We start from the raw sequence: 20,872 nt of genomic DNA, 5'->3' as shown, positions 1-20,872 counted from the left end.
GGAGACAGATGAAAAGCATCTACTGTTCATCATGGCATCTTAGTTGTTCATTGTTTGCTTTCTCATATGTACCTTAACTGTGGGGACTACAGAAGAGCGAGTGACCCCTTGCTCAAGCCAGCAACCTTGGGCTCAGACCAGCAACCATGGGGTCATGTCTATGATCGCACGCTGAAGCCAATGACCCTGCGCTTAAGCTGGTGAGCCTGAGCTCAAGCTGGGATTTCAAACCTGGGTCCTCTGTGTCCTAGTCCGACGTTCTATTCACTGCACCATCTGGTCAGGCTTCTTCTTCTTCTTTTTTTTCTTAAATGTGTATTTCAGTTTTGGTGGTTTCATGTTCAGTGTTATCTCTCATACTGCCATACTCTGATGTCACTCCGAGTCTATTTTAACCTAGCTCTAAAGCCAGAAACTGCGTTTACCTCTTTTTTACTTTTTGCTTCATTTTGCTTGAAATAATTATGCTTTAGATTCGATACAGTGTTTCTTAAAACTTGGTATAACTCCATGGTTCTCAAAGTGTGTACCAGGGCACAGTGGCGCACCCTAGAAGATTTCCAGGTGCACCCTATGGTATTCCAGAGAAATATGTGCCTGTTGGGGACCAAAAAACCAAAAGGGTTTTTGGAGTTTAGATTTTTGGGAGACAGAGGTGTGGGGAATTGGCTGTAAGCTGACAGTCTGCCCAATCCTCCACGTCACTTGCCTGATTAGGTTGCAAATGATTGTTAAGCTGTGGTGCTGGATTGTTTATACTACCCTCCATTTTCTCTGAAAAGACTGGAGGGAAGTTTCTTCTATCCTTTGTTTGGTGTATAGTTAAGATGATATGTATGGTGGGGGTTTTGGATTGATGATTAAACATAACGAATTGTCTCTTGAAGCCTTTTGGATTTCTATAAAAGAAGAGTGTGGCAATATCTAAAAAAGTTTTGAACATTTTACTACAATTTTCAACATACAATTTTGAGAATTAGGATTTTCTACCCTCAACAGGAGTAAAAATTGAGGAATTCTTCAATGTATTGACGAGGAAATGAGAGTTTGCCTTCAAATATATGCCCAAACATTGAAGAAATTGCTAGGACACATCACGCTCACGTTTCTCATAAACACAAGAATGAAAAAACTTAACACATTTGCGCCGAGGACCTGCCGAATTTACTAAATCTTACTAAGACCGTATCTATATATATAAAAAGATAACTTTTTTGTCTTTTTAAAATTTTTTAACCCCTCTTTTTTATGAATTCTAAAAAGCGTAACATAAAAATGTTTTTTAATGTCAGAATAAATTTAATTTTGTCATATTTATTTTGTTTAATTACCATAAAAGCATGCTTGGACTTTATATATTTTTTCTTTAATATTTTACTTAATTATTATAACATATTTCTCAGAAATTTGTATATAGTGTACCTACAATTATTTGTAGGATTTTAAATGTGCCCTGACTTCAAAAAGTTTGAGAACCACTCGAGCAAGAAAAAAGTGGTCAGTACATATTAGGAATAGTTCTACTTAATATTGGGAGTAGGAGGAAGAGGTGAATTTGTTAGAATACTTTAGATTGTTTCCAAGTTTATCTTCATAGTGTTTGTTCTTATGGTTTACAGGATGTCTGACTTATAACAGATTGATTTTCTGCAGAAAGATTTTATAACTTTCTACACTAGGAAATCTTTTCCTGCTTAATTTTCTTCTGATTTTTGTTTAGTGGTACCCAAATGAACCTTTTCAACTCTTTGTAAAATTACTGCCTTTAAATTTTATTTCATATATTAGAGAATATTATATAAGACTTACAGCTCTTTCTGTGGGAAGAATCATACTAGCTTTTCCTTAGTATTTAGTTATATCTGTATAAAATAGCAGGGGATATTATCCTGTGACAGTATTTTATTCTAGTGACAGTATTTTCTAACTATGTCGGAGTTTTATTATTTTTTGGGAACTGAAATATTAGAGTATATTCAAAAGAATTCTAAATTATTTATGTATTTTTTAAAATGAAAATGTTTTGATTAGAAGTCACCAAATTTAGCTTATAGTTTTTTACTTAATCTTTTTCTCTAAGTTTATTTCTTAACTGTTTGATAATACAATGTTTTAAATATATTAACTTGAAATTTAGAAATCAGTGATCACTGGAGTTATCCATATTCAAAAGCTCATACAGATAAGAGGAAAAAAAGCTGTGGTATGTTTACACAGTGGACTACTACTCGGCCTTTAAAAAGAAGGAAATCATATCTTTTGTGACAACGTCAATGGACCTGGAGATTATTATGCTAAATAAAATAAGCCAGTCAGAGAAAGACAAGTACCATATGATTTTACTTATATGTGGAATCTGATGAACACAGTAAACTGAGAAACAGAATAGAAACAGAGGCAGGGTCACAGGGAACAGATGGACATCTGTCAGAAGGAAGGGTATTGGGGGCTGGGTGAAAAAGGGGAAGTGATTGAGCAAAGAAAGCAAGCTCATAGACACCGCCAATAGTGTGGTGGATTACAGGAGGGAAAGGGTGTGTGGGGAGGTAAAAGCGGGTAAAGGGGGATAAATTGTGATGGAGGGAGACTTAATTTGCGATTATGATCATGTGGTGCAGTGTACAGGTGATGGAGTATGGACTGGTACACAGGAAAACTATGTCATGTTATTGACCGTTGTCATATCACCCCAATAAATTTAATTTATAATAGTAAAGTGAATACAAGTTTTGTTAATAAAGAAAAAATTATTCAGGTCATATATTGTGCAGAGGAAAGTCTTAAGAACAGTATCTATCTAGCGTGCGGAGGACCCGGGTTCGATTCCCGGCCAGGGCACATAGGAGAAGCGCCCATTTGCTTCTCCACCCCTCCGCCGCGCCTTCCTCTCTGTCTCTCTCTTCCCCTCCCGCAGCCAAGGCTCCATTGGAGCGAAGATGGCCCGGGCGCTGGGGATGGCTCTGTGGCCTCTGCCCCAGGCGCTAGAGTGGCTCTGGTCGCAACATGGCGACGCCCAGGATGGGCAGAGCGTCGCCCCCTGGTGGGCGTGCCGGGTGGATCCCGGTCGGGCGCATGCGGGAGTCTGTCTGACTGTCTCTCCCTGTTTCCAGCTTCGGAAAAATGCAAAAAAAAAAAAAAAAAAAAAAGAACAGTATCTAATACATACATATAACATTTTGTAGTTAACTAATTCTACTACATACATTTATTTGAACCTCACAACTGACCATTGGAAATAAACAGGTATTGTTATTTCTGCTTTATAGATGTAGAAATAGAGCATTAGAGAAGGCAATAATGTATATTTAAAGTGATGAAATCATTTGTTCTAGAAATCTTTTAATTAGTTGGTGATGGAGCCATTAATAGCATGTTGGTAGCTCATTAGCAAATTCTTTTTTCCTTTCTTTCTTTCTTTTTTTTTTTTTTGTATTTTTCTGAAGCTGGAAATGGGGAGAGACAGTCAGACAGACTCCCGCATGCGCCCGACTGGGATCCACCCGGCATGCCCACCAGGGGCGATGCTCTGCCCACCAGGGGGCGATGCTCTGCCCCTCCCGGGGGTCGCTCTGCCGCGACCAGAGCCACTCTAGTGCCTGGGGCAGAGGCCAAGGAGCCATCCCCAGCGCCCGGGCCATCTTTGCTCCAATGGAGCCTTGGCTGCGGGAGGGGAAGAGAGAGACAGAGAGGAAGGGGGGGGTGGAGAAGCAAATGGGTGTTTCTCCTATGTGCCCTGGTTGGGAATCGAACCCGGGTCCCCCGCACGCCAGGCCGACACTCTACCGCTGAGCCAACCGGCCGGGGCCAAATTCTTTTTTTTTTTTTTTAATTTTTATTTTTTTTATTTATTTTTCTTTTTTCTTTTTTTTTTTTCGTATTTTTCTGAAGCTGGAAACGGGGAGAGACAGTCAGACAGACTCCCGCATGTGCCCGACCAGGATCCACCCGGCACGCCCACCAGGGGCGACGCTCTGCCCATCCTGGGCGTCGCCATGTTGCGACCAGAGCCACTCTAGCGCCTGGGGCAGAGGCCACAGAGCCATCCCCAGCGCCCGGGCCACCTTTGCTCCAATGGAGCCTTGGCTGCGGGAGGCGAAGAGAGAGACAGAGAGGAAAGCACGGCAGAGGGGTGGAGAAGCAAATGGGCGCTTCTCCTGTGTGCCCTGGCCGGGAATCGAACCCGGGTCCTCCGCACGCTAGGCCGACGCTCTACCGCTGAGCCAACCGGCCAGGGCCCAAATTCTTGATAATAACTTTGACAGTATTCATTTTGATTCAAAAGTTTAAAAAATATTGACAGTCTCCTAGATGCGTTTATTAATGTAGCATTTTTAAAGTTTCAATTGATAAAGGAATCATTTGTTTTTTTTTTTTTTTTTTTTTTTTTTTTAATTTTCTGAAGCTGGAAACGGGGAGAGACAGTCAGACAGACTCCCGCATGCGCCCGACCGGGATCCACCCGGCACGCCCACCAGGGACGACACTCTGCCCACCAGGGGGCGATGCTCTGCCCCTCCAGGGCGTCGCTCTGCGGCGACCAGAGCCACTCTAGCGCCTGGGGCAGAGGCCAAGGAGCCATCCCCAGCGCCCGGGCCATCTTTGCTCCAATGGAGCCTTGGCTGCGGGAGGGGAAGAGAGAGACAGAGAGGAAGGAGGGGGGGGGGTGGGGGGTGGAGAAGCAAATGGGCGCTTCTCCTATGTGCCCTGGCCGGGAATCGAACCCGGGTCCCCCGCACGCCAGGCCGACGCTCTACCGCTGAGCCAACCGGCCAGGGCCAGGAATCATTTGTTTTAAAAACACTTCTTTGGCACCTATCCTGTTAAAACTGTTGTTACAAATATTGGAATCCCAATATGAATTAAGCCTATTTTTCCCCCTTGATCCTCTAGTACAAAGATATGTTCTTAATCAATAGTTAACTCATATGTCTGCAAGCCAAGTTTGTTAGGTTTGTTTTTAGAAAGTAGTTCTAATTATGTCCTTCCCCTGCCTAAAATATTTTCATTCTCATAGGTTTTACTGTAAAGATTAAAAATTTTAAAACATTCTGCTGTGTCCTCCAGATCTGGCTCCTCCTCCTCCTCCTTTTTCTTTTTCTTTTTCTTTTTCTTTTTAGTTTTTCCATTAATTTCAGAGAGAAAGGAGGGTGGGACAAAGGGAGAGAAAGAGAATCAATTTGTTGTTCCACTTACTTGTATACTCATTGGCTACTTCTTGTATGTGTCCTGACCAGGCATTGAACATGTGAGTTGGCACTCTGGGATGATACACTATCCACCAAGCCACCTGGCCAGTCGATCTAACCCCTTCCTGGCTATCTAGATCCATCTGAATTTTTACCTCCCTATCCTCTCCCACCTTTTTTGCTCATTTTCAGTTTGTCTTCTTTCAACCAGGTCTTTCACCATATTGTTTCAGTAGTCCTAGCCTAAAGAATCTTTACTCACCCCTCAGATATTGGCCCAATTGATACTTTCTCTGATTAGGTTACATCCTTCTGATAAGGGTGGAATATTGTTCCTGTTTTTCACTATACTTTTCATAGAAGTGATTTTTACTATAGTTGGGGTTTTACTTTAATAACTTCTCTATTTACTTTTTCAGAAATTTAAGTTTTATAAGGACCACCTCTCTCTCTCCCTCTCTTTTATAGAGGACACTTCAAAACCTTGAATCTGTGGTAGGCACAAAAGTAAATATTTATTGATATACCACTGGTAATTTTTTCAGTGTTTTTTGGTTGTCTGATTGATTTAAATTGCATTGCTTTTTTGACAACCAAGTCTGTTTTCTTTTTATTTATATAATACATGTAAAATGTGCTCTTGGCCAAAGCTAAAACTAATGACTTAAATGAATTACTGAAACTGAACTAAAATTTTACTAATCGTAGTTTTCAAGGCTTTGTTTGTATGGTACTGATATACATAAAATATATTGCATAAATATACTTTCTTTTTTGCTGAATAAACAGTTTTTTACTTAAGCAACTGAGTGATCTTTATTGAGTAACTTGTCTAGGAGATGAGATGAAAGCAGAGATGGCATGTGCTGATTCTGGACTTCATGTATTATTATAATCAAGCATTCGTTATACTTTTCTTTTAGAGATAGACACGGTTTATTTCCCATTTTCTTTATCTGTTATCTAACATTTAAATTTCATATAATTATTTTTAAGAAGTTTTAAAAAATGATAAAATATTTTCTTATCTAGACTGGATATAATTTATAGCCATATGCAAGTGCTAGAGATCATTGTGATTAAAAAGTACAAAGTTAATACTGGTGGGAATGTTGGAAAATGCTGATGAATGTGAAACTTGATTCAAACAGTATAATACCAAGCAGGCAGTGAAAAGACCAGTGTAGAAGTATATGTACTAATGTTGAAAATATTGACAAGTTACTCATTAAATGGAGGCAGTAGTCATATACACATAGATATTTGTTAAAATTGTATGTGTATCTATGAATGCATAAAACCAATAGGTAGAGGTCTGTAGGTATGTATGCTAAGCTCATAAAAAGTGGTTATTGAAAGCAGAGTAGGATCAGAAGAAGGAAGGAAGAGCTAATTTAACCATTCATTTTATCTACCATTTAATTAAGATTTTTCTTTTTTAATTTATGAATGTGTAAATTAAAAGGTCATTGTATGTAGAACTAAATATAGATTTCTTAGCTTTTAAAATTGCTTTTATTTCTAAGTTAGTGAAGTTTTATACTTCTTTTATTTTGGAAAAAGTGATCTAATCTTATTTTACTGTACAGGATATGAGTAATAACAAAAATACATTTTTGGAACCGATTTGTAGGTTTAAACTTTGCATTTGGGGATTCTATATAAATCTTTAGATCCAGCTGTTGCTGAGGCTATTCTTTCAATTGCTGTGAGGTGTGTTGATTTTAAAAGAATGGATGGCTGTTCTTCAAGTTAATGTAGGGCAAAATTTTATGGTATTCCTATGAACATGAATGGATTGTGTACATTAATTCCTTTGCATTGAGTAGTAAGAATCACTTCCACATTTTTCATTTGAAATTTTGAAGGAAGAAATTTCTTTGTAGAAATCTGTTGGTCCAGAAGTTTCACAAATTATAATACAGTTATAATTTGTCAGCAGATGGTTACAAGTAGAGTTTTTAAAGTATTTGTTAATTAGGGTATATTAATTTTCAGTCTTTGCTAAAACACTATCAAGACCTGCTTGTTTCTGTTTCCTTAAATTTATCCTGGAGTTTGTCCAAGTTTAGTTTTAATGAGTTGTTTATCCCACTTGTTACATTAAGATTTATTTTACCCTAGAGAGTAATGTTTACATTGATAGTTTTTAAAACTATTCTGTAAAATGAACATATGTCTGATTAGGACTTAGGGATATCTAAAGTAGCCATTTGTTAAATAAATAATTTTATTTTCACCAACTTAACTGTTAAAATGTAGATTCGATGGTATTTTAAAAAAATGGTTAAATCTAAAAGTTGTTAGATACCTTTTGTATGAATTTTACTGAGCTGTTTTGTTTTAAATTTTTAATAAATTTGTAGGGGCATAAATCACAAGGATAATTGTATTTTTATTGTGCATTTTCATTGACATTTTAAAGAGTTCTCCCAATAGCTTTTAAAAAATTATAAAAGCTATTGATTTTTTAAAAAACCTCTGAAGCAAATATAGTATAGTAACATGGTTTAATCAATTGGGTTTATGAAGTGGATACATGGATGTTCATTTCCTATATTCATTAACTTCTTAGAACTATTTCAAAATTGACAAAAACAAAAGAGAAGAAAACCCTTATCATTGATACTGGTTTAACTAACAGGTACATTGTATAAGTTACCACCTATTGCCAAGTATCTTTACAATAGTTTATTTTAGTTTACATAATATTGAAGTAGTTAACAGAGGTATAATAAAATGTACTTTTATTTGCAGTTGGTTACAGCTGGAAAATAAAACAAACCACAAAAATATGTCCTACCTGTATGATATAACTTGTTTGTTATTAAATCTGGCTTTTGTACAAAGTGAATGATTTCCTTTGATGTAAAATTAAATTGAATGTGCAGGAGGGAATTGCCCCCTACCCTTGGGCATTATTAAATGTAGAATAAATTAATCTTTTAAAATTTGCATGTTTAAGTTTTTATTTAAGTCTTATGTTATCCATTTGGGAGCTATTTTATGTGACATATGATGGCTTGAAAGTTAGAGTACCATATACAGTAGCTGAATTTGTTATGAAATAGTAAAGACCCACTTTAAAAAAGAATCCTGACTATAAATTTGCCTTATAAATAAATATTGATATGGCTATAAGAACATAGCTCTTGCTATACCATAGGAATTCTCAAAACACCACATTGTATCTGGCTAAAGATAGAATAGTTAGGTTAATTGTGTATTTTTATACAGGGTGGGGGAAGAGTGGGTTTGCAGTTGTTCATATGGAAAATAATATAATAGTTAATAAATAATAATGCAAAAATAAACTGTTTCATGTACTCACAACAATAAACCTACTTATGTCCAACCCTGTATTGTGGGTGTTCCAAATATATTTTCTTCACTTAGTATCACTACTAATAAAACTTTCCTTTGGTCAGGTATTTTGAACAGAAATTTTAGTGCATAATAGAGAGAGAACCATATCTTAATTTTTAAAACCTTAATTAAAGAAAAGAAAATGACTTAAAAAATGGCTGCAATGTTAGAAAACGTAAAGAAACCAGTGATGATAATGAAATATAAATTGTGATTTGGGTCCTTTTGTTTTTTCTACTGTCTCTTGATCTCTGCTATTTTACTTGTTTGGTTAAAAGAATCTTTTATTCTAGTGCATATTTTCTATCTATTCATTCTAATCTTTTGGTTTTATGGCAAAATGTGAGCAAGATTATGGATTGGAGAGTAAATTTAGGTAAAGCCACATATTGCTATTAAATATTTCAAGATTGTATGAACAAGGTCATAGAAATATTAATGTGCAACTATATATATATATATAAATCACACTATGCAAATTAAGAGAGACATGTGATCTCAGAGTATTTTTGTTGTTTTGATATCTTTGAGTAAGAGAAGGCAGTGGTTAGGTGCTTAGACAGGTGCTCCTAGCAACGGAGTTCTGAATATGTTTGGGAGATTTTAAATACTGAAATATTCACCAAATTATTTTAAACTCTACAATTTATTGATTTGTAATGTATTCATGTTATTGTACATTCATCAATCTTATCATCATTATTAATTCCTGAAAAATTTTAAAACTGAAGAAAATAAACTCTGTTTCTTTCTAGGATTCTGGACATTTTATATAATCAGAAGCTTAAAATTTGTGGTATTTTCTGTTTAGCATTCTTCATTTAGTATGTTTTTAAGTTTTATCCTTTGTAAAACTGAGACTCATGGACAGAGCTAAAAATGAAGTGGTTACCAGGGGTAGGGATGTAAAGGATGGGGAAGGGACTGGGCGAGGGTGGAAAGAGGGACAAAGGTAAGGTGACAGAAAATGATCTGACTTTGGGTGATGGGTATACATCATAATCAACAGTCCAAATACTATAGACATGCTTACCATGTTAAAGTTAATTTTCAAAATAAAATAAAAAAAATTCCACTTTACAAATAAGTAATTTTTCTGAGATTGTGGAAAAGAAAATAAAGTTTTATCCTGTAACATGTATCACTACTTAATTTTCTTTTTGTTTTTTTATAACCAAAACATATTCAACATTTTGTTTATCTATTCATCAGTTGTTTGACATTTGGGTTTTTTTCATTTTTTTAAAAGAAATTTATTATTTTTTTTACAAGGACAGAGAGAGAGTCAGAGAGAGGGATAGATAGGGACAGACAGACAGGGATGGAGACAGATGAGAAGCATCAATCATCAGTTTTTCGTTGGGACTCCTTAGTTGTTCATTGATTGCTTTCTCATATGTGCCTTGACCGCGGGTCTTCAGCAGACCAAGTAACCCCTTGCTCAAGCCAGCGACCTTGGGTCCAAGCTGGTGAGCTTTCTTTTTTTGGCTCAAGCCAGATGAGCCCGCGCTCAAGCTGGCAACCTCGGGGTCTTGAATGTGGGTCCTTCCGCATCCCAGTCCGATGCTCTATTCACTGCGCCACCACCTGGTCAGGCTCATGTTTTGATTAAGAATAATTCTCCTATGAAATTGTATGTATGAGGTTTTTTTTTTGTTTTCTTTAATAAATAAATTTTTATTAATTTTAATGGGGTGACATCAATAAATCAGGGTACATATATTCAAAGAAAACATGTCCAGGTTATCTTGTCATTCAATTATGTTGCATACCCATCACCCAAAGTCAGATTGTCGTATGTATCAGTTTTTATAAATATACACTTTTAGTTTTCTTGGGTATATACCTAGAAATATAATTGCTGAGTCATAAAGTAAACCTGTATTTACATTCCTGATGAACAGCCTAATTGTTTTACATAGTGGCTGTCTCATACATTTCTACCTCTAGTGTATAAGGATTCTAGTTCTTCCTCATTTTTGCCAGTGCTTGTTATTTTCTGTTTATTTTTTCCTTTTATTATAGCTGTCCTAGTGGGTGTGAAATGGCATCTCATTGTGGTTTAGGTTTTCACTTCCATAACAATGTTGAATATCTTTTCATGTGCTTATTGGCCATTTATTTTTGTTCATTTTTTTTTTTTTAAGTAAGAGGTGGGGAGATAGAGAGGAAGACTCTGACATGAGCCCTAAGTGGAATCCACTCTGCAACCCTTATCTGGGATCGATGCTTGAACAAACTGAGCTATTCTCAGTGCCTGAGGCCTATGGTTGGACCAATTGAGCTATCTTCAGTGCCTGGGGCCAATGCTCAAGCCAGTCCAGCTACTGGTTGCAAGTGAGGAAGAGAGAGAGAAGGGGAAGATAAAGAGGAAGAGAAGCAAATGGTTGTTTCTCATATGTGTCCTAACTGGTGATCGAACCTGCAATGTCCACACTCAGGCCAATGCTCTGTTCAATGAGCCAACTGGCTTGGGCCCTCGGTCATTTTTTCATATGTGCCTTGACCACGGGGCTACAGCAGTCCAAGTGACCCCTTGCTTGAGCCAGCAACCTTGGGCTCAAGCTGATGAGCCCTGCTCAAACCAGATGAGCCTGCACTCAAGCTGGCGACCTCGGGGTCTCGAACCTGGGTCCTCCACATCCCAGTTCGTCACCACCTGGTCAGGCCCCTCGGTCATTTTTTAATTGAACTGTATTTCTTTTTGTTCTTGGGTTGTGGAAGTTCTTCACTTATTCTGAATTCTAGCCCCCTATTAGATATATGATTTGCAAATATTTTCTCCCATTTTCTATGTTGTCTTTGCTTTTTCTGGATAATATCCTTTGACATACAAAAGTTTTAAATTTCAAAGTTGTCTAATTTATTTATTTATTTTACTTTTGTAATCACATTAAGAAATTATTCCTTAATTCAAGGATTTGAAATTATTCCTTAATTCCTTAAAGATTTATACCTGTGTATTCTTCTAAGCATTTTATAGTTTTAGTTTTGATCAGTTTTGAGTTAATTTTGGTATGTGGTATGAAGTAGAGCTTTATTCTTTTGTGTTTAGATATCTAGTTATTCCAAAACCATGTGTTCAAAAGACTATTCATTTCCCACCAATTGGTCTTGATATCCTTATCAGAAATGAATTGACCATATTCATATAGGTTTATCTCTAGATTCTCAGTTTTACTGCATTGATTTTTTGTATATCTGACCTTATGTCAGTATGACACTGTTTTGATTCTTGTGCCTTTGTATTAAGTTTTGAAATTAGGAAATGTGAGTCTCTAAGTTTTTTTTTGTCAAGACTGTTTTGGCTATTGGAGTCCCTTGCAAGTCCATATGAATTTTATGGTTATTTATTTACTCAAAATAGCTGGGATTTTGATAGGAATTGTATTGAATCTATAGATCAATTTGAAGGGATTATTTAGATACCTTCTTTAATGTCTTTCAACAATGCTTTTTGGTTTTCAGTGTAAAAGTTTTGCATTTCTTTGTTAAATTATTCCTAAGTGTTTTTTTTTCTTTTTGTTGCTGTTGTAAATAGAATTTTCCTAATTTTTTTCAGATTATTTAGTGTGAATATGTATAGATATAAAAATGATTTTTGTGTAATTACCTTGTACCTTCTTGGTTGAAATTGTTTATTATCTCCAAAGCTGTGTATGTGTTTAATTAGGGTTTCTGATGTATAAGATTGTCATCTGTGAGTAGTGTTAGTTTTATTTTTTCTGTTTCAGTTTGAATGCTCTTGTCATATCTATTTATCTATATATATGTCTATATACAGTGTGTTCTTAAAGTCATGGTGCACTTTTGACCAGTCACAGGAAAACAACAAAAGACAATAGAAATATGAAATCTGCACCAAATAAAAGGAAAACCCTCCCGGTTTCTGTAGGGATGATGTGGCAGCATGTGCACATGTGCAGATGATGACGTAACACCGTGTATACAGCGGAGCAGCCCACGGCCATGCCAGTTGAAATGTGGACGGTGCAGAGGAAAGTTCAGTGTTTTCTGTGGCTCGCTAAATTAGAATCCGTGGCCAAAGTGCAACGTGACTATTGGTGCGTTTATAACGAAGCGCCATGACCTTAATCACTTAAAACAGAGAATCACAGACGTTATTCAGTCTGTTACACCAGACATCCTTACCCGTGTGTGGCAAGAACTTCACTATCGTTTGGATGTGTGTAGGGTAACAAATGGAGCCCACATCGAACTGCACTGAATAGGTATGAAACTGGGAGAGTTTTCCTTTTATTTGGTGCAGATTTCACAATTCTATCGTCTTTTGTTGCTTTCCTGTGACCGGTCAAAAGTGCACCATGACTTTACGAACACACTATATATAAAAAGATAACTTTTTTGTTGTTTCTTTATTTTTTAACCCCTCTTTTTTACGAATTCGAAAAAGCATAACTCAGAAAATGTAACAAAAATGTTTCTTAATGTCAACAAATTTAATTTTGTTATATTTATTTCGTTTAATTACCATAAAAGCACGCTTGGACTTTATATTTTTTTCTTTAATATTTGACTTAATTATTATAACATAATTCTCAGAAATTTATATATAGTGCACTTAAAATTATTTGTAGGATTCTAAATGCACCCCCAACTTCAAAACGTTTGAGAATCACTGCTTTAACCACTAAGTATAATGTTAGTTGTGTGTTTTTTTGTAATGTTGTATATCACGTTGAAGAAGTTTGTTTTTACTTTTAGTGTGTCGAGTGTTTTTTATCATGAAAGAGTATTGGATTGTGTTAAATTCTTTTTCCCTGACAGTTGAGATGAACATGCTTCCCTCCATGCTTTCCCCCTTTATTCTTTAAATACAATGTATTGCATTGATTATTTAAAGTTGAATGCCTTTCATTTTCAAGACAAATTCCAGTTGTTATAATGCTTTTACTATTGGTCTGAATTTGATTAGCTAGTATTTTACTGAAGATTTTTGCATCTATGTTCACAGGGGATATTGGTCTGTAGTTTGCTTATGCTTGTCTTTGTCTGCCCTTGGTATCAGGAAAGTACTCGCCTTATGAAAGGAATTAGGTAGGGTTTCTTTTTCTTTTTTTTTTGCACAGGTTTTAAAAGGATTGGTACTTGTTCTTTTTAAATGTTTGGCAGAATTCACTAGTGAAGCTTTCTGGTCCTGGGCTTTTCTTTCTCGGGAGTTTTTTTACTTCATTTTTGAAGGATAGCTTTACCAGAATTCTAATTATTACCTGTTCTTTCAGCAACTGGATTATTTCATCCCACTGTTTTGTGGCCTCCACCATTTCTGATGGGGAATGACTTCAAAACTAAACAAGGCAGTTTACAATTTTGCCGTATTTTCTTGTTGCGTAGACCCTGAAGGTCAGCCCGGGTTAGGAGCGTAAGACCTTCCTCTGGTTTTCTCTCTGCCTGTGCACAGTCCTGCACATGGGTATAGTCTCTGTATTCCAGGAAGATTATTTCGGAATTTTTCAATATTTTTATTCCCCAAACTATTACTTCCCAGATTTTCCTCCCAAGATTTTGTTTAGTCTATTTTTTGCCTTTCTCTTACCCATTGTATGAGGCAGCAATTACAATGCAATACATTTGCCTGTAAATGTTTTCCATTAATACCTGTGGGTGGTTGTTTGGGACAGTTCTGAATTAAGAGCCATAAAGCAAACTCTTTGATTTGGTTATCTTGTTAGCTACCAGACAACTCAAAAGAACCACAGTTCCATGTGGAGAAGGTCTGTTTTGTTTTCTCTGTTACCTGCTACCTATATTGGGAATGTGGGTTATTCATTGCCACTGCTGAACTTAGGATCAGGGAAAGTAAAATCACTGCAAACCTCATCATTATCACTGAGATCAGCTAGGCTTTTAAATTAAAAAAAAAAAGTTTTATGTTCAAATGTTCCATTTTCAGCTGCAGGCTTTTCATTAGTTTCTAGAGTTCTGAAAAAGTAAAATCTTGGCAGTTTTTGACCACTTTTTGTTGCTTTTATAGAGTGACAGACGTTTAGTGTACCTTACTCTGACATTTTTGCTGATGTCATTTTCTTACGGGTGGTTTTAAGTGAAGTTAATTTCACTGAGGAGGTAAGAAATTATTTGATAATCCAATGTCAGAGAAGGGAGGGGAGATAGTTGGACACATTAATAATGCTTATATTTTCACATTTAAAAATGTTTATGAAGCCCTGGCCGGTTGGCTCAGCGGTAGAGCGTCGGCCTGGCGTGTGGGGGACCTGGGTTTGATTCCCGGCCAGGGCACATAGGAGAAGCGCCCATTTGCTTCTCGACCCCGCCCCCCTCCTTCCTCTCTGTCTCTCTCTTCCCCTCCCGGAGCCAAGGCTCCATTGGAGCAAAGATGGCCCGGGCCCTGGGGATGGCTCCTTGGCCTCTGTGCCGGGCGCTGGAGTGGCTCTGGTCGCGGCAGAGCGACGCCCCGGAGGGGCAGAGCGTCGCCCCCTGGTGGGCGTGCCGGGTGGATCCCGGTCGGGCGCATGCGGGAGTCTGTCTGACTGTCTCTCCCCGTTTCCAGCTTCAGAAAAAAAATAAATAAAAATGTTTATGAAATTATTTTGACATACTTGATTTCCTTTGTTCCTTCTTTAAATATTGCAATCTTTTCTCTTTCTTTCTTTCTCTCCCCCCTCTTTCTTTTTCCCTCCCTCCCTCCCTCCCTCCCATCCTCCTTTCCTTTCTTTCTTTCTTTCCTTTACTTTTTTAAATGAGAGGAGGGGAGATAGAGAGACAGACTCTCACATGTGCCCTGACTGGGATCCACCCAGCAACCCCCATCTGGGATCGATGCTCGAATCATTCGAGCTATCCTCAGTGCCTGAGACTGACACTGGGACTAACTGAGATATCCTGAGCGCCCTGACAGATGCTTGAACCAATCGAGCCACTGGCTGTGAGAGGGAAAAAGAAAGAGAAGGGGGAGTGGAAGGGGAAGAGAAGCAGATGGTATCTTCTCATGTGTACCCTGACTGGGGATTGAACCCAGGACATTTGCATGCTGGGTCAACACTCTATCCACTGAGCAACCAGCCAGGGCCAATATATTGCAATTTCTTTAAAATTTTTGTAAAAAAAAATAATATAGATTACTTAAAAACTAGATATACAGATTTCTCAAGGGACCAAGTAAAAGTAATATAGAAATTTACAAAGGGAAAAAAGGAAAATCACATAAAATTCATCTACTGTTCTCAGGAATATTAATATTAATAATTATATCCAGAGATTTTAATTTCAATATACAAATGCATGCAGACATGGTTTTATGTGTGGGTAAACCAACACTTCCAGCCATTTCATTGTAAGGCAACTATGTATCTTTTTTTTTCTTTCTTTCTTTCTTTCTTTTTTTCTTTTTTTTTTGGTATTTTTCTGAAGTTGGAAACGGGGAGGCAGTCAGACAGACACCCGCATGCGCCCGACCGGGATCCACCCGAATGCCCACCAGGGGTGATGCTCTGTCCATCTGGAGCGTCACTCTGTTGCGACCAGAGCCACTCTAGCACCTGAGGCAGAGGCCACAGAGCTATCCTCAGTGCCTGGGCCAACTTTGCTCCAATGGAGCCTTGGCTGTGGGAGGTGAGCCTTGGCTGTGGGAGGGGAAGAGAGAGACAGAGAGGAAGGAGAGGAGGAGGGGTGGAGAAGCAGATGGGCTCTTCTCCTGTGTGCCCTGGCTGGGAATCGAACCCGGGACTCCTGCATGCCAGGCCAATGCTCTACCACTGAGCCAACCGGCCAGGGCCTGTATCTTTTTACTCACCCATATTTTGTGATAGATGTCAGTGGACTTACCTACCTTTATTATTTTAATATCTGAATAGTTTATATGAAGTTAATGTGCCAGAATTTGTTTAACAATAGGATTGTCTCAGGTTTAGATTATTATAAACAATGCTACAAAGAGTGTCATTGTGTAAGTTGGTTGCAGACTCATGAGAATTTCTTTCAGATAGATTCTTACAGATGGGTTAGAGCCTGAGAGTTTTTTCTAAACTGAGAGGTTAATTTGAGTTTTGCTTTTTTCTGGTATTAGCATCTTTTTTCATGTTTATGGGTCATTTCTGTTTCCATATTGTATTTCCTGTTTATGTCTTTGGATTATTTTTGTATTGGGATAATATATACATATATATCTATACACATTATATATACACATACATATAATTATATATACATATAATGTATATATATATTTATATATACATTATATATATATGTGTTTTTTTTTTTTAGGTGAGAGGAAGGGAGATGGAGAGGCATACTCCTGTATGCACCCCAAGCAAGATCCACCTGGCAACCCCATCTGGGGTCAGTGCTAGAGTACCGAGTTATTTTTCATGCCTGAGGCTGTTGAACCAGAACAGAGCTATCCTCAGCACCCGGTGCCGGTATTCTATCCATTGAGTCAATCAGCCAAGGCCTAAACTGGGTTTCTTATTGATAGGATGTAGTCAGGTCTGGATTTTTTTAATGCAGTCTGGTAATCTCTTTCTTTAATCAGTATGCTTAGACTTCTGTCTTTTTTTTTTTTTTTTTTTTTTTTTTTTTTATATTTCTGAAGTTAGAAGCGGGGAGGTAGTCCAATAGACTCCCACATGTGCCTTACTGTGATCCACCCGGCATTGCTGCCAGGGGGCGATGCTCTGTTCTTCTGGGGCGTTTCTCCGTTTTGGCTGGATCCATTCTAACGCCTGATGTGGTGGCCATGGAGCCATTATCAGCGCCCTGGCCAACTTTGCTCCAGTGGAGCCTTGGCAGCAGGAGGAGAAGAGAGAGAGAGAGAGGAAGGAGAGGGAGAAGGGTGGAGAAACAGATGGGCACTTCTCCTGTGTGCCCTGGCTGGGAATTGAACCCAGGACTTCCATGCACTGGGCTGACGCTCTACCGCTGAGCTAATCTGTCAGGGACCGACTTTTGACATTTAATGCAGATTTATGTTTTTGAGTAGAAAACTGTCCTCTGTTTGTTTTCTTTTTTTTTTTTTTTTATATATATATATTTTTTATTTCATAATTTTATTTTTTAATGGGGTGACATCAATAAATCAGGATACATATATTCAAAGATAACAAGTCCAGGTTATCTTGTCGTTCAATTATGTTGCATACCCACCACCCAAAGTCAGATTGTCCTCTGTCACCTTCTATCTTGTTTTCTTTGTGCCCCTCCCCACCCCCTATCCCTTTCCCATTCCCTCCTCCCCCCCCCGTAACCACCACACTCTGTTTGTTTTCTAATTGCCTTGTCTGTTTATTCCCCTTTTAATTTTTCTGACTTCTTTTAGATTGAATATTTCTTATGATTCCATTTCTTCTCACCATGAATTTCATTAGCTCTGCCTTTTTTGGTTTTATAGTTTTATTTCTAAAGTTTAAAGTTTATATCTTTTACTTATCACAGGTACCTTCAATTAATATTATACCACTTCACACACTGTGTAATGATCTCAGAGCAGTATATTTCCATTTCTCCTCTTATGTTTTTTGTTCTGTTGTTAATCATGTTTTGCTTTTATATGTATTATGAGCCACCAAAATACTATTTTCTTGCCTTAAATAATTACTTTTATATCTTTTTGGACCACATTGTAAACAAATGTTTCTTTTTCTTTCTTTTTTTTTTTTTTAGAATTACTTGAGTGATCATCTTTGCTTCTATTTTATTTTCTGTTTTTATTTACTTACTCATTTTAGAGAGAGAAGGGGAGAGAATGAGGGAGAGAGAACATTGATTTGTTCCACTTATTTATATGTTCATTGGTTGATTGTTGTAGGTGCTCTGACCAGGGATGGGACCTGCAATCTTGGTATATGGGGATTACAGTCTAACCAACTGAGCTACCCAGCCAGACCTCTTTTTCTTATTAAAGAAATTCACCCAAGGGTTTACCATTCCAGATTTTTTCACATTTCTTTGTGTAGATCCATAGAACTCTCAATCTAGTGTAACATTTGTTTAGCTTAAAGAATTTTCTTGAACATTTTTGTAGTGCAAGTGTGCTGCTGAGATATTCCCAGTTTCAGTCTGAAAAGCCTTGAATTTGCCTATATTTTTGAAAGATGTTTTCTCTGAATTTTAGATTTTAAGTTGATAGTTTTTCTTGTTTCTTTCATCATTTCAATGATGTTATTTTGTTGTGGTTGTTTTTTGATGACAAGTCTGCTTTGATTTTTTTTACTTGGTATAGAGTGTTTTCCCCCTTTGCTTCCTTTTAATATTTTTCTCCTTAACTCTGTGTGTGTGTGTGTGTGTGTGTGTGTGTGTGTATGCATATACATATACATACACACACACTTTTTTTTTTTCAATTTCATTATGTGCCTTTGGTATGGTTTAATTCTCTTCTGCCTGGGGTTTGCTGAAATTCTTAGATCTTTGGGTTTATAATTTTCTTCAAGTTTATATAAATTTTGACCACTATTTCCCTGAATATTTTTTTTCTGTTTCCACTTCTCTTCTGGGATTCCCATTACATCTGCTTGAGGTTGCATAATATTGTTCCAAAGCCCATTAGGATCTTTTTCCAATGATTTCAATCTTTTTTCCTCTCTGATCCTTGATCTCCTGAGGCTTTCAGCCAGGTAAACAAAACTGGAAAAGCATTTCTCCCTATAATTTCAGATTCTGTGTACATGAAACACAAAATAATTCAAATGATTCCCGTTGGAGTCTTACATGCCTAGTGGCCTTAGGTAATGTCAGTGAAACTCTGCCTTGAATTGGTCTTTGTAGCAGTGGCTGGAATAAGAGGTGGGTTTGAGAGACGTTTGAGGTACTGTAGAAGAGATGTCCGTTATCTGTGTGTGGATGTAGTTGGGAAAATGACAAAGGGTGGAGGGTTATGGGGTTGAGAGAATGGGGTGATTGAATCTAGTATAGTAGCATTCTGATATTTTTGCTCTTATCCCGTTTATCTTGCATTTTTCATTAATCTTCATTGTCAATTTATTTCTTAATAGACATACAATATTTAAATGTTTCTGTACTTTAAAGCATTGCTATTTGGAACATTTGATTGTGTAAGGCACCTTATTCAGAAACAGAATTGGATGAATAAGGCAATAATGAACTAGGTATTTCAGGACTAAGATTCTAGAAATAACTTTTATTTGTTACTATCAAGGAGGAACCTGGTTATAATACAAATATTTTGTAAGTACCTATGGGAATTACTGGATAAGGGCTCTGAATCACATTGCCTGGTCTTAAATTCCCCCTTTTTTTTTTAACTTACTAAGTTGTATGATATTTTATACCTTATCTCTTTGTGTTTTATTTTCCTTATCTTAAAAATGAAGATATTGGTAATACCTTTCTCAAAGAATTTTAGTGCAGGATTCAATGAGTTAACCAATATAAGGCATAGCATCAATGTAGAAAAATGAATACCTGATAGTAAATTCTCTTTAAATGTTAAATTATATTATTTTCACTGTTATTTCTGATGATTGAGTTGATTGAAAAGTATAATTGCATGAGCAGAATTTATATGTATGAATTATTCTAGTTTGTGTCTTTTTATTAATGTAAGATCTGAAAAAGTGAAACTTAATGTTAGTAGAATTGCACACCTATTTGAAAGTTCTGTTTAAAATATTCCTAAAGTATACCCTTTCTTTCCTATCAACTTAATTTATTTTGTATGTTGTTATTTATAAATGCTATTTTTACTATATTGTTATTTTTTTCTATTTTCTCATATAGGACCAAAAGATCTCAAATTGCTGTAACTGAAGGTATATTTGAACTTCCAAATCTTACAATTCAAGTTACAAGAGCTCAGACACTTCTACTGCAAGCAATATATCGAAGTTGGTCTCTTATTGGAAATGTCAGCTCTTCAGTAGTAAATGAAGCTTTGATGAGTGAAGTTTTCCACACAATAGGTAAGAGCACAATCTTGACGAGTATATGGAAAATTCTTTTAAGGGGTGATTAATATTTTATCATTGAAACCCATGTGTATAACATGCTCCACTTAAATTATACACTGTATTTGGCCATTTAGTTGTGTTCTCTGCCATCAATTTCTTGATATAGTTTTGTATTTGCAAGAGATTATTTTTTACCAACTCCTTGTATGGTTTATTCTTTGGCCTGACATAGATAACTTTTGAGGGAATCATAACTAAATCAAGTATAAATGCAATGTGTTTGATTATGCTGGTAAAGTAGAATAAAATACTTAATCATAATACTTCAATAATTAATTGGTAAGCAAATTACCTTTTGGTGTGCAACATGTTGTTTTGATGTGCTTAGTGAAATAATTACTACAGCGAAACTAACAGACGTGTCTCCTCACA

The 20,872-nt window shown here is 36.8% G+C and overlaps 1 protein-coding gene across 5 annotated transcripts in view; it reads left to right on the top strand.

Annotated features, from left to right (window-relative positions):
- VPS13B (vacuolar protein sorting 13 homolog B) overlaps positions 1-20,872 on the top strand; it is an 890,836-nt gene that overhangs the window by 135,514 nt on the left and 734,450 nt on the right. For all 5 annotated transcript variants that reach the window (XM_066265974.1, XM_066265971.1, XM_066265975.1 and 2 more), the window contains exon 17: positions 20,271-20,452. In XM_066265974.1, coding sequence (XP_066122071.1) covers positions 20,271-20,452 — 182 coding nt within the window. The remainder of the gene's footprint in view (positions 1-20,270; positions 20,453-20,872) is intronic.

The sequence above is a fragment of the Saccopteryx bilineata genome, chromosome 3 (assembly GCF_036850765.1).
Source record: "Saccopteryx bilineata isolate mSacBil1 chromosome 3, mSacBil1_pri_phased_curated, whole genome shotgun sequence".
NCBI classification, from domain to species: Eukaryota; Metazoa; Chordata; class Mammalia; order Chiroptera; family Emballonuridae; genus Saccopteryx; species Saccopteryx bilineata.
Note: the sequence above shows the minus strand (reverse complement) of the source record. Positions and strands in the feature narration are given on the sequence as shown.